At 36.4% G+C, this 14,268-nt stretch overlaps 2 protein-coding genes across 5 annotated transcripts in view; both read left to right on the top strand.

Moving 5' to 3' along the window:
* LOC126779483 (modular serine protease-like) overlaps positions 1 to 14,268 on the top strand; it is an 88,494-nt gene that overhangs the window by 5,128 nt on the left and 69,098 nt on the right. The window lies entirely within an intron of this gene.
* LOC126779486 (modular serine protease-like) overlaps positions 1 to 14,268 on the top strand; it is an 81,617-nt gene that overhangs the window by 53,612 nt on the left and 13,737 nt on the right. The window contains exon 2 of one of the 4 annotated variants that reach the window (XM_050503503.1): positions 13,705 to 13,753. The exons of the other annotated variants lie outside the window; for them this stretch is intronic. Coding sequence (XP_050359460.1) covers positions 13,705 to 13,753 — 49 coding nt within the window. The remainder of the gene's footprint in view (positions 1 to 13,704; positions 13,754 to 14,268) is intronic. 4 annotated transcript variants of the gene reach the window in all.

Raw genomic sequence — 14,268 nt, 5'->3', positions numbered from 1 at the left:
TGTTTTAACCCTACACTAGAGAAACATATACCTAGCTCTTTTTTATCCATAGTAATTGATATATATATTTGTCGCCCTCTCTCTTTTTTATTAGATTATCATTTCGACCAATCAGCGACGACGATATTCACGACGGATATTCGCACGCCAACATCATTTTTTCGAATGTTCGCGGCCGTATTTGTAATATTTCGTAAATTGCAAAATGTTTTTCGAAAAAGAATATAATTAACAACAGTAAAGTGATTTTGTTCATGTTAATAAAGGTTCTCGGGTAAGCGTAGAATATATTTGTATATTCTATATATAAAATAGCCTTTTTGCATTTCTTCCTCAAAGATTTTAGTTTACCCTAAAAAGATATGTTATTATTTTTTTAGGTGAAATTGTGTTGTTAATTACGAAACAAAGGTATTATTATTGTTTAGATGGAACTGAAACGGATCAATCTATGATAATATGTTAGATATTACCTTTTCCGGATCACCTAGAGAAATGTTGCATATCATACAAAACATTGATAAAGTCCACATGCAAAGATCTGAACCCAACAGCCTACAGGCTTAAGTCTTTTTTTGATGCTAACAACAAAATCAGACTAGATTCGTCCAAGAGACTCCTATTGTAAGTATTATTATTATATATATACTTATACTTGCCGTGGAGTACCGGCTTAGAATAGTACTCCCCCAATCTCATCCCGTGGGTGTCGTAAGAGGCGACTGAGGGACGGGGAAAAGGGGGGATGGGCAGCAGCGTCCCCCCTCCCATGAACATCTTACCCCTACTGCGCTCGCCAAAACGCCTGCCCAGCGCGGCGACTATGGGCAAACCCCTCCCTTAATGGCAGATGCGCCCAAAAAAAGGCACCCAGTTACCGGCAAGCCCGCTAGGTCCGACCAAGGTAGCGGTCGTGGTATCGGCAGGGCAGGGGGTGCTAAGAATCACCGGTTCACGGCAGGCTACCGTATAAAACGACTGCACATGGCAACGTATAATGGACGCTCGATGAGGCTGGACCATCACCTCGCCGAATTAGAAGTAGAGTTAAGTCATATAAACTGGCATATACTGGGGTTATCTGAAGTCCGAAGACAGGGGGAGGACACGATAACTCTAGAGTCCGGTAACTTACTCTACTTCCGCGAAGGTGATAACCTCTCCCAGGGTGGTGTCGGTTTTCTAGTCAAAAAGGATCTCATTACGCAGCATTGTGGAAATCAGTAGTGTGTCGAACCGGGTAGCGTACCTTGTCCTAAAACTTTCCGACAGGTACTCCCTGAAGGTCGTACAGGTATATGCGCCAATTTCGACATACTCTGATGATGTGGTCGAAGCGATGTACGAGGACATCGCAAAGGCCCTCAACGACACCTCGAAGGCCCACTACAATGTTGTTATGGGAGACTTTAATGCTAAAGTGGGAGTACAAGATAGCGGCGAATCGAAAGTCGGACCTTACGGCTTGGGCTGCAGAAATCACAGGGGGCAAATGCTGGTAAACTTTCTCGAAGCGCAGGGGCTTTTTTTGATGAATTCTTTCTTTCAAAAGAAGCCTCAGAGGAGGTGGACCTGGCGAAGCCCCGATAACGTGACAAGGAACGAGATAGACTTTATCATTTCGAATAAAAGGCACATATTTAGAGATGTTTCAGTGATCAACAGGTTTAATACCGGAAGTGATCACCGCTTGGTTCGAGGCACTCTAAATATCAACTTAAAAGCCGAAAGATCGAGAATGATGAGGTCTACTCTCCGACCTACCATGCTCCAAGCTGCTCAAGGCTCCGAAAAGTTCCAAATGGAACTTCAAAATCAATTCACCGCGTTGGAAACCATAAGCAGCATTGATGAGAGAACCGACACGCTGGTCAAAATACTGCAAAACACATCCCGCAAGTGTTTTCCGCCACAGAGAAGAGACAACGCACCAAAACTCTCTGCTGAGACACTCGAGCTCATGAGAAAACGACGAGAACTACCATCGTTTTTGTCAGATAAGGCCTTAAACCGAACAATAAAAACGCTGACGCGACGCGATCTCCGACGCTCCAATACCCGTGCCATCAAGGCTGCGATTGAGCAAAATCGGGGATCGAAAGTGTTCGCTCGCAAGTTTGGGAGGCCGCGTCTGACAAAACTTAAAACTGAAAATGGTGGGGTCGTTACCTCTAGGCCTGAGATTGTCGGAGAAGTAGAGAGGTTTTATGGGCAGTTGTTCTCTTCAAGATCGGATAAACCCGTGGGAATCAGTATTGATGACCAGCGCGCCCCTCTTATGCGCCATTACTCCGAGGAGCTCCCGGTCGTTGACCAAGGAGAGATTAGGGCGACTCTAGAACAGCTTAAAAACAACAAAGCTCTACGAGATGACGGAATCACAACAGAGTTGCTGTTGTTAAGGCAGGCGGGACTCCGGTCCTGAAAGAGCTAGCAAGCCTCTTTAATTCCGTCATCCAACATGGCAAGACCCCGGAAACGTGGAGCGGGAGTGAGGTGGTACTGTTTTTCAAGAAAGGTGATAAAACCCTCTTGAAAAACTACAGACTAATCTCCCTCCTGAGTCACGTGTATAAGCTGTTCTCAAGAGTCGTCACGAACCGTCTCGCCAGACGACTTGACGAGTTCCAGCCCCCAGAGCAAGCCGGCTTTCGATCAGGCTACAGCACCGTGGACCACATCCATACTGTTCGGCAGATTGTGCAGAAGACCGAAGAGTACAATCAGCCGCTGTGTATGGCATATGTGGACTACGAGAAAGCCTTCGACTCCATCGAAACCTGGGCAGTGCTCGACTCATTGTAGAGATGTCATATCGATTGGAGATATATCGAGGTACTGAGATGTCTGTACAACGCCGCTACAATGACTGTCCACATCCAGGACTGTAAGACGAAGGCGATCCAACTGCGCAGACGGGTGAGACAGGGGGATGTAATATCCCCGAAACTGTTCACCAACGCGTTGGAAGACGTTTTCAAAACGCTGGATTGGACTAGGTATGGAGTCAATGTAAACGGCGAGTACATCTCACACCTTCGATTTGCCGACGATATCGTCATCATAGCAGAGTCGCTGGAACAACTCACCGAAATGCTGCGTAGCCTAGGCGAGTCTTCCCGGTGTGTCGATCTCGGTATGAATTTGGACAAGACCAAGGTCATGTTCAATAGGCATGTCGTGCCGGGACCGATATACGTCGAGGGGAAACCTCTCGAAGTTGTTAGTGAATATACCTACCAAGGACAGATAATACAAGTCGGTAGGAACAACTTCGAGAAGGAAGCCGATCGAAGAATTCGCTTGGGATGGGCAGCATTTGGCAACCTTCGTCAAGTCCTCAAGTCGTCTATACCGCAATGTTTGAAGACGAAAGTCTTCAACCAATGCGTCTTACCTGCCATGACATACGGTGCCGAAACGTGGACACTAACTGCGGGACTAGTCCACAAATTCAAAGTCGCTCAGCGTGCTATGGAGCGAGCTATGCTCGGAGTATCTTTGAAGGATAAGATCAGAAATGAGATTATCCGGAAAAGAACCGGAGTCACCGACATAGCTTGCAAAATTAGCAGGCTGAAGTGGCAGTGGGCTGGTCACGTATGTCGTAGGACCGATGGCCGTTGGAGCAGACGAGTCCTAGAGTGGAGACCGCGAATCGGCAAGCGCAGCGTAGGGCGCCCTCCAGTCAGGTGGACCGACGACCTTAAGAAGGTGGCGGGCACCAACTGGATGCGGAAGGCGGAGGACAGGGAGCTTTGGCGCACCTTGGGAGAGGCCTATGTTCAGCAGTGGACAACGATTGGCTGTTGATTGATTGATTGATTGATTGATTGATTGATATATATATTGAATAATTTACAGCAAATGGGAAAATGAAAATGAAATAACAAAAATGAATGATGAGATTCACCAGCAGTGAACGATTTTGTCGATTGAGAAATTGCATAAATGTGTACCTATTATGACATACATTTTGCTTTCCGACCTAGAAACGAAACATTAAATTTATGGCATATAATGCCAACTGATCATTTTTTTATACTTTTATTTTCTTTTCCAAGTTTTTTTCCGACTGTGTTTTTAGGGCTCCCACACAAAACTGCGATGCGATGCGATGCGAATTCGCATCGCAGGAACTTGCGATGCGAATTTCTGCGATACGATTTAGTGCGGCAAACCGTTTGGTAGGGCGACCATTCCTTCAAGTGTAGTCAGCCGTACTGGACGTGTTTTTAGGAAGCTTAAGATGGATCGCAAAAAGATTATTGCACTGCTGTTATTGTTAAATAGATATAAAAGAAAAAGAAGATTCTGGGTTCATCCATTTATTACGATTATATTATATTTTCTTTGTCTTGGAAATTTGGAAACAAACTTTCACAGACGCTCTTCCACGCATCTTGCTTAATAAATTTATTTTTATAATGTTCATCACTTGTGTCCCAAAGGACGGGACGCTCCTCAATTAAAGAAATTAAAAAATCTATGTCATATTCCGCCATTTTTTTATAAACAAAGAAGGCGGCGCAGGCGCCGCGCGTCTTTCTCTAAAGCTGTCTCAGAGTGGACTAAAATGGCGTCACCAAGGATGTCGTAATATCGTAGGAATGTGCGATGCGAAGCAGATCGGAAATTCTTGCGGTGCGTTCGTGCGAATTCGCAGATATTTGCGATGCGATGCGAATTCGCGGTTTTGTGTGGGAGCCCTTAGTTTCAGAATTGTAGCTGTAACCTTATAAATTCGAAAAGCATCGGACCTTACAACATTTACAATTTTTTTTACTTGGAAGTGAGGAACATCAGTACTACTGTAATAATTACTACTATTTCACATCAAAAAACACATTATTTTAATGATAATGATTAAGAAATTAAAAAGTTGGATCATATTTTTTGATGCACATATTATATATATTGATAACATTTTGTAACAGTATACATTTATTTGGTGAGTCGGGTGCAATATGAACTAAGCCTGATGCATTCCGACCTGTTGTGACCTGCTGTTCCGTTAAATGTGACCGTAGAATAAGTCACAAAACGGAGGTCACATAATGCTACCTTCTTGTAGTTTTAAATTGTTTAACAATTACCTATCATACTTAAGATTATTAACATGTCAACAATAACAATTACTAAATAAAAGTGATTTATAATAGTAAAACTAGGTCACACACCTGAGGAACGAAATTGAAACGCAGAATAGTTCAACACCGCGTCCGCGCTGGTCAAGTTAATTTGAAAATTAAAGCAAAATAGCGTCTCTGACTCTCGATGAAGAATGATATATGTGCCGCCATTTCGTGTCGAATTGTTCCTTATTTAGAAGATTTTTTTGCAAAAAATAGCGGTCACAATACGGAATGTTCCGGTTAGCTCAAACTTTCGGTTTTAATTTTAGATTTATTTTAAGTAGAACATAAATAAAAATAAATGTTTTCGATACCCTTAACTTTTAAATTAGACTTTTAAGAATTCAAATTATATTTACTAAGCCATACATACATGTAATTATTTTAATTATCAAGATAATCTGACGAGTTGAGCAGGGGACAGGTAAATTCGATGGTCTTAAATATTTTAAAACTTTAACATGCAGCGTATTTATAGAGATAATTCTAAATTTGTAAATTACTAGCAGCCCGCCCCGACTTCGCCCGAGATGAACAGTCATCTGTCTTACGATTAGTAGATATTAAAATTGGAGTTAAAGTAGTAATTGAGTTAATCCATTGCAAACGAACAATCAATACAAAAAATCAAATTTTACCTCTTGAAAATATTAGTATAGACTAGTTTCCTCCCGCTTGATGGGGATGGGGCAGGTGCTGGGTATTAAAAGTAGACCGTGTAGTGTCCTTCCTTGAGGTTCAAGCTTGTTTCATACCAAATTTTATCAAAAGCGAAACAGAGAGACACAGGTGAAGAAAATGAGTGCAGAATTTGAATGGACTGTGCAAGAGCTCAGTGTAAGAAGTGAAGCGCCCCGCTAGAAATATGACAAAACAACAAGTTTTAAAGTGTACCTATCTGATTATTTAATCTATAGCTTTAATAAAGAAATTAAATTATTGTATCAATCAGTTTTTTTTTATGGAATATTTTTACTTAGCAGAATGAGTTTCAAATAAAAATAATTAAATCCTTATAATATATTATATAATTAAGTTTTTTTACTTCCCAATTTGCTTCAAGTGGATTAATACAGTTTTATCACTTACACCCGAAACCTGCAGCTATCACTGAAGTGCTTTGTAATGGATCCGCTTCCACAATAGCCTTTAATTCTTCATTTTCCACTTTGGTCTCCGGCCGACCAGGGGTTGGTTCTGAAGGTCGAAATTGTCAGAACGAAAACGTTGAAACCAAAATCCTTAAATCTAATATTAAAAAAAGATTGTTTTATATAATGCTCAAAAAAACATTTTATCTTAAAAAGAAAGAGTTATTTTGAAATCACAGACAAACTTAAATATTATTTATTTTTATAGAGTATCTATACTACCCGTTCCGGCTTCGCACGGGTATATTAAGGGTCTACATTGAATGTTTATATCCTAATACATATAACCCTATTCCCAAAATATCCCAGTCGGCATGATTTTCTTAGATATCTTCAAAAGACATTGTCCTATTGCAGCCAATTTACTCAAAACCTATTAATTATAAACCTAAATCTGCTTCATGTCTCATGAGTCAATACATCCTTCCTTGGGCTAGTTTGTTCACTTTAATAATAATAATATCCTGGGACATTTTTCACACACAGTCATCTGATTCCAAATTAAGCTTGGACCAAGCTTGTGCTATGGAAACCAGACAATACCAATACCGATATACTACATATACTACTTTTCTTTTGTAATACATACAAAGAATAAAAAATTAAAACTTAATTCTCTGACTTGATTTTGGTGGTTCTACTTTGCTCTGTCTTTTCTTTTTGGAACCAGTGGAAGTTTTAAACTTTGATTATAAATAAGCAAGTGTAATGCATCTTCTTCTTCCTATGCTTCAGTACTGAAGGTCGTGCTTGTTCTGAAATGCTTTCACCAATGTGTCGACTAGCTTCCTCCACACCTCTCCGTCCTCGGCTTGCCTCAAGGCAGTCTAAATATTGAGTCCCGTTATATTTTGAATCCGGTGTAATTTTGTTTTCTAATGCTTCTTTACTTATTGAAAAAATGAATTTTTATTTGCATAATATAGATACTATATTCACTGCACAATACACCATATTCTAATCTGTCGTTATTTTATACTAATACAATAACAACTTAATAATAAAACAAACATTCATAGTTATGTGTAATATTATTCAAGTGTTATTATTGTAAAAGGTTTTTCTTTAAAAACATACATATGTAGGTATTGTATTGTAGGCCACATACAATATGTATGTAGTCTTATAGTGCCCTACAGCAATCATATCATGATATTTTTTTTGTGTAATTAATAAATAATACAAGCTAAACGTTGAAATATATTAAGCTTAAAATAAAAAATAATATGTAAATTCCTAATATCATGTAACATAATTTTACACGTTACATGGATGCGTTATTTTAAAATAAATACGACAAATTTATTAAATTAATAACCTAAAACATTAGTTGTCATGTGTCAGTTGACTTTAACAGGTGCAACTAAGATTATAATTATACAATATTTGAATATTGTCATATAAATATTGTCGAAATGCAATTTTTTAAGCATTATGCGTTTTTGAACAAATTTTAATTTATTATCTTTGAGATGCTCTTTGACATTTGTTCACTTTCCTTCCGGTCATTGGGTCGTAATGGTGACCTAAATTAGTTTTTGCAGTTTTTGTAACTTTTATTTTTTTGTAAAAATATTGTTTAAAAGTACTGTTTTCATGAACAGTATTCCACATTTTGGTGAAATTAATTAAAATCCATATTGGATTGTTTAAATAATCGTGGATTTGTTATTATCCTGGTACACCTCGCGGGAATTATATTCGAATTGGATTCTTAAGAATTTATTTCAAGATGTCTTCATGATATTCTTTGGAAAGACTTTAAGGAGGTTTAAACTTTAATTAACTAACTTAAAGAACTGGATTTTGGTATGTAATTTGTACATATTATTTTCGCCGCTGTAATAGAACCGCGTGTGATTTATATAGACTGTAACTTAATATTTTATTAAAAAAAAAAGTTGGCATTCAAAGGATTCAAAAAATATTTACATATTGATATTTTGTATTTAGATTAGAAAATTAAACTTTATTAATATTTATATTTACAACAATAATTTTGTATCCATTTAGATAACGACTTATTGTTTTGTTAAATTAGATAACTACTTATTTTGTAAAATTTCACTTTGACATTTGTTAAGATTTTATAAAAAGAAATTATTAGATGTAACTTTAAACGGATATGATCATCCTGGGGCCTGAGCATTTTGGAATTCATAATTTAGAAAATAGATTTATTATCCATTTGGTAAATTTATATTGTAATAATATACAATTATTATTATAATTATTATTATAATAAAATTAAAATAATTATTATAATATACAAATATACAATTAATAATAAATATTCAAATCCAAACAGTCAAAATACTCGTATATTAATAAACATAAGTATAAATTGCATATCATAAAAATATATAAAAGATCTCTTCTAGAAAGCCTTTACATAGAGGAAAAAAGATAACAAAGAGAGGTGGAGATGTACATAACACAACAATTTGAAATATATTTACAATATATTTGAAATTATAACTGAAATTAATTGATAAACATACATAGATGTATGTGTATCTGATGTTTATATAATTTTATTCATCCAGCATAAAATCGCAAAACATACAGACCTTGACAGCAAGGTAGTAGTTTTAATAAGGTTAACTAAGCGTCTAATTGTCTTAAACTAAATCTTTAGCATATGGGCCACCTGATGGTATGTGGTCACTAACGCCCATAGACATTGGCATTGTAAGAAATGTTACCATCGGTTACATCCCCAATGTGCCACCAACCTTACGGAACTAAGATGTTATGTCCCTTGTGCCTGGAATTACACTGGCTCACTCACCCTTCAAACCGGAACACAAGAATACCAAGTACTACTGTTTTGTAGTAGAATATCTAATGAGTGGGTGGCACCTACCCAGACGAGCCTGAACAAAGCCCTACCACCTGTAAGTGTCATATTGTAGATGCTTTTTCGCGCTCTAATGCATAAAGAATTGTTTTTTAACAATCTGTCATGTATTTATATAAAAAAAATATGTTAGTAAATTATGAACGAGTAGCAAGTTATGTTTGAACATACATTTATATATCAGCTACTAACAAGGACTTTAAGTAGACAAGGAACTGAAGTATACATTTTTATATTATGATAATACTGTTGTAGTGTTCTTTACAATTATTTTTATGTATAATAGTGTTAAAAATGAACTAATCCTAAATAACTAGTGATCATATTTCTGAACTATTTGATAGTTCAAAGATCAAAAATGCTTTCATCCACTAACTTCATGACCAATGGAAAGGCTCAGCTAGCTGAAGATTACAATAATATTAATAATATATGGAAAATCATTTCAAAAATCACTATTTGCACTTGAATGCAAAGCATCAATCTTAGATTTGATTAATAAAGGAAATTTTTGAATTCTATTACAATAATACTTCTTATTCAGTCCCTTGTATAATATTTATTTATACTTATATTATAAATGCCAAAATAACGCTGCTTTCACTAAACGGATTTTGATAAAATTTGGTATGAAGCAAGCTTGAATGCTAAGGACGGCAATAGGCTCCTTTTTTTTAACCTATGGGGTATATATATTTTTTTAACCTATATCCCCTAACTCAGGGGCAAAGCCGCAAGCGTATACTAATGTCGAAAATACTTTTCATCTGATGACTCTTGCTGCCCTACTCTAACATATGTATTATTATGACGTATGTATCGTATGTCCGACAGTCGGCTTTCGGTGATCGGTTCCTTGTTAGTTTCGCTCCAATATTCGGACGGCTCGGATCTGTCGTTCGTTTGCTCGTTTGAGTGGTCCAATAGCCAAGTTTAATTTATTTTTTCGACGACGTTCTTTTGTAATATTGTTTTATAGATGAAAAAAAAAAACAATAGATCAATATAGGTAATGATAGGTAAATAATTGAAAAACCATAATTTTGTATTAAATAGTTAATATAATATGAACCTCTCAGTGTGGAATGTATTGAAAAACATTTTGCAATGTTAAATATCGACGAAAGTACTATTGCCGCAGTTTGCAATTTTGTAGAGTAAAATCGCTAAAATCCAACTCGGCGAATCGTATTTGATAAGATTCATTTAATTTGTTCCTATGATTCTAATTCTACTTAGAAAAAAAAACATCGAACCACGATGGGTTTTTTTGATGGCTGGCTTAAATCTAAACTAGAGGTAGCTTATTTAAGATGGCGCCGGCCCTTATGTTCTCGTCAAGAAAAAAAAACTAATTCGCATGTAGAATCAACTTAATTAGGAAGTTGTATTAATATATTTTTCATTTTGTTGGATTAATTTTTTTCTTTTTTTTTTTAAAACAAGATGATGAAGAAAAGAAGCTAGCATTACTCGGGAAAAATTAATGTGTCATCGGTCGGCAAGTCGATAAAATTAGCACAAAGCGCCATCTAGTAACAGTTTAGCGTTAAATAGTGTTATTGATATTCCATTGTTATTCTATATCTTAATAAAATAGAATAATGACATCATGTCATAATTTGCAATTATCGTTACTACAGCTTTAATAAATGCGAAAATGCTGTTCAATTATTTATTTCAGCAGGGCAGCCATTGAATCAGCATTGAAGTATTATATATACATATATATATAATAGCACATAAATAATAAGATATAGTATTAATTTATTAGACATAGGAGCTTTTAACAGCATACTAGCCTATCCCGTCTCGGATCAGGCTAGAATGTTGTATAGAATAGTACAAGCCGTATTAAGAGATAGAATTATTTAAATTTTGTTATTCATAAGGTTGATTTTGTAAGCCAATAATAAACGCATTATTGTGTGTAGTCATTCCTATAGGGTGACATGACCAATAGTTTCCGCCAATAAACAATAGAAATTATTATATTAGGGAAGCAGAAAGTAAATAGGGAGACATGATTGTGAATCATATGTCTCCCTATTTACTTTCTGGAACTTACGGAACTTTAAACAATTATATTTTGGTTTTTCATTTAATCTTCAAGTTTCTCTAAAAACTGTTGTTGGATTTTTTGATAATCTAATAAGTAAATGTAATGCTTTGATTGTCTTGACATCAAGCTAAGTGGTAATAAATTTTTTGCATCCCATTATGTTATGTAAAATTATACTAAATAAATATTTATTATTGTTTTTGCTTGCTAAAATACAAATGTTTTTAGTTTTATTTTTTTGACACTCATGAATTTGTTTTATTTTTAAATATTTTAAGTGTCCTTTGGGGTAATGTAAATTAAAGTGCTCAAGAGCCAACTGGAATAAAGTATATATTGATTGTAAATATTTTTATATTTTTCTACATTCTTCTTTCTTATGTGATTATAATTTGTTGTGTATTTGCCGTTTAGTTTTTATATAACATACAATTATATAAAATAATAGATATTAATGTTATGTAATGTTGCCCGTATTTAAAATTTGTATGATATTGTCATTAATATGTATTCAAATAAATAGTTTTGTAACGAAAATACACTGGCCGCCAAAAAAATCGACCCACCCGTATTTTTTTACTTACAAAGTTGTTATCTTAACTATGCGACGACCTAGGTGGATTGTTTTACTTATGGGACATACATTTAACATTTTATTACCCACTTGATATTGATTTGGAGGAGTTGTAAGTGTTATTGAGGATATTTGGAATATTTTTAAAGTATTGATAAGAAAACGTTACTTTGGGCACAAAGTGCATGGTTAGTTTATTTCCAGTTCTTAACGCGGAGTCATCTCGGTTCGATGTTTATTATTGATTAAGTGTATGAAACTTTGTTGAAACAATAATTTTAATAAGTTTTAACATAAAAAATGGATACTACTGAAGCAGAAGCTGCTCAAGTCGTAGCTCTTATTCATGAGGGGTTAAGTCAGCGAAATGTGGCTAGAACACTAAAATTAAGTCGTTCAGCGGTGCGAAGAGTGTACAAACGCTACTTGGAGACTGGGGAGTATCGCCGGAGACCAGGATCTGGCAGGGGGCGTGTCACGAACCCGACCGATGACCGTTTTATTGGTTTGACGTCTTTAAGAAACCGACATCTTTCGGCTGTTGACGTTCAAGGTAGACTCCGAGAAAGTCATGGAGTGTCTGTGAGTGAAAATACTGTAAGAAGAAGACTTCGAGAGCAAAACTTAACCCCTCACAAGCCAGCAACAGGACCAAAACTCACAGCATCCCATCGACAAGCAAGACTACAATTTGCTAGGCAGCACGTCGATTGGACACTGGACCAATGGGAGACAGTATTGTTCAGTGATGAAAGCTGAATGTTTCTAGTAGGCTCTGATGGACGACGTAACGTCATGCGAAGGCCAGGAGAACGCTACTCTCAGTGTTGCATTCGAGAAACAGTCCGATTTGGTGGAGGCTCTACAATGTTTTGGGGAGGTATTTCTTTGACGGGACGCACAGAGCTGGTTTTTTTCCGTAATCGTGCTGTTAATGCTGAAACTTACATAACGGACATTCTGGAGCCTCATGTGATGCCTTACGCTGGATATATTGGGGATAATTTCCAACTTATGCACGACAACGCACGACCTCACGTCGCTAGAATTGTTAAAGACTATCTCAGGGAAGTCGAAATTCCAGTTATGCAGTGGCCAGCCAATAGTCCGGACTTGAACCCGATAGAGCACCTCTGGGACCAGCTAAAACGTACGGTTCGAGCACGAAATCCAATTCCAGAAACCCTGAATCAACTGGAAGCTGCCCTAACTGAAGAATGGCAACGGACCCGACAGGAAGACATTAAAAAGATAATCAGGTCACTTAATAGGCGTATGCAGGCAGTGATTAGGTCAAGAGGAGGAAACACTCCCTATTAAAGTAAGATTTAGGCACCCAAATTTAAAAACAAACGGCATAATCGTTTTGTACACAAAAAAATAAAATTGCGTAAAATTTTGTGTTTTCGTGTTTTGTCACATATTTACCTAAAAACCTATTTTTTGCGCACTATTTCTGTTTTTGTACAATCCTACAATTGCATTTTTTCATTATCAATCTTAAAAATATAAATATGTGGTAGTTTAAAACCATACGCGATAGCTTTTTTACAAAAAATGTAGGTGGGTCGATTTTTTTGGAGGCCAGTGTATATTAATTAATTACATAATAAGATAGTTTACTATATATCTTGTGTTGTGAGTTAAGTTAGTGTTTAATCATTTAGAATTATATAAAATTGTACATAATGTATTGTTTTTATTACAAGCTGTGCCCCGTTGCTGTACTGTTGTACTGTCTAATACAAAGAGCTTTTCGAAACTTGATTGTTGCGTTTTGAGTACAGAATTATTGGTTCGACTTTTTTTTTTGCGAATTGAACTGTAGCTGTTGGCTCAAATGATGTCGACAGCGCCACCGGCGTGGGGGGGGGAGTTTATGACTCGGCTTTATGATAATAATATTATTTGTTTATTTGCAGTGATCTCGTCACAACTGGAAGGAGCGGTTAGAGACAATTTTAGAAGGGGGTAAGTGTTATTTGCTGTCATATGAACGGGTGTACAAATAAAGACATAGGCTCACTGTATTTATCCAGTCACATAATCCGGTGGGAACGTGACTCAGACACGTGGGCGGTATTAAGCAAAATTATATTATTTATTAAATTAAGTAAATTATTAAATCTTGTATGTATGATTTCGTAAAAGTATTACAGTTCCAAGTTAAAAATAAAGTATTGTAAGTAAACTCCATTATATTTCAATGGGATGTGTCTGATCAAAATTCTCGAGAGCACCTTGGCGCTCACATCGAATAATCTATTTCTGTCTCTTGGGATTTTTTGTAAACCCGAAAAAAAACCGGAAGGTTTTATACCTTAGTAACCTTTTTAATGCGAACGTTTCTTTGCGTAAACAATTCTTGTACTTAAATAAAGTAGTAAAGTAACAGCCCGTTAATGTCCCACTGCTGGGCTAAGACCTCCTCTCCCTTCTGAGGAGAAGGTTTTTATTCCAACACGCTGCTCCAATGCGTGTTGGAA

The sequence above is a fragment of the Nymphalis io genome, chromosome 29 (assembly GCF_905147045.1).
Source record: "Nymphalis io chromosome 29, ilAglIoxx1.1, whole genome shotgun sequence".
NCBI classification, from domain to species: Eukaryota; Metazoa; Arthropoda; class Insecta; order Lepidoptera; family Nymphalidae; genus Nymphalis; species Nymphalis io.
The sequence above is the reverse complement of the archived record's forward strand: the minus strand, read 5'-3'. Positions and strand labels throughout refer to the sequence as shown.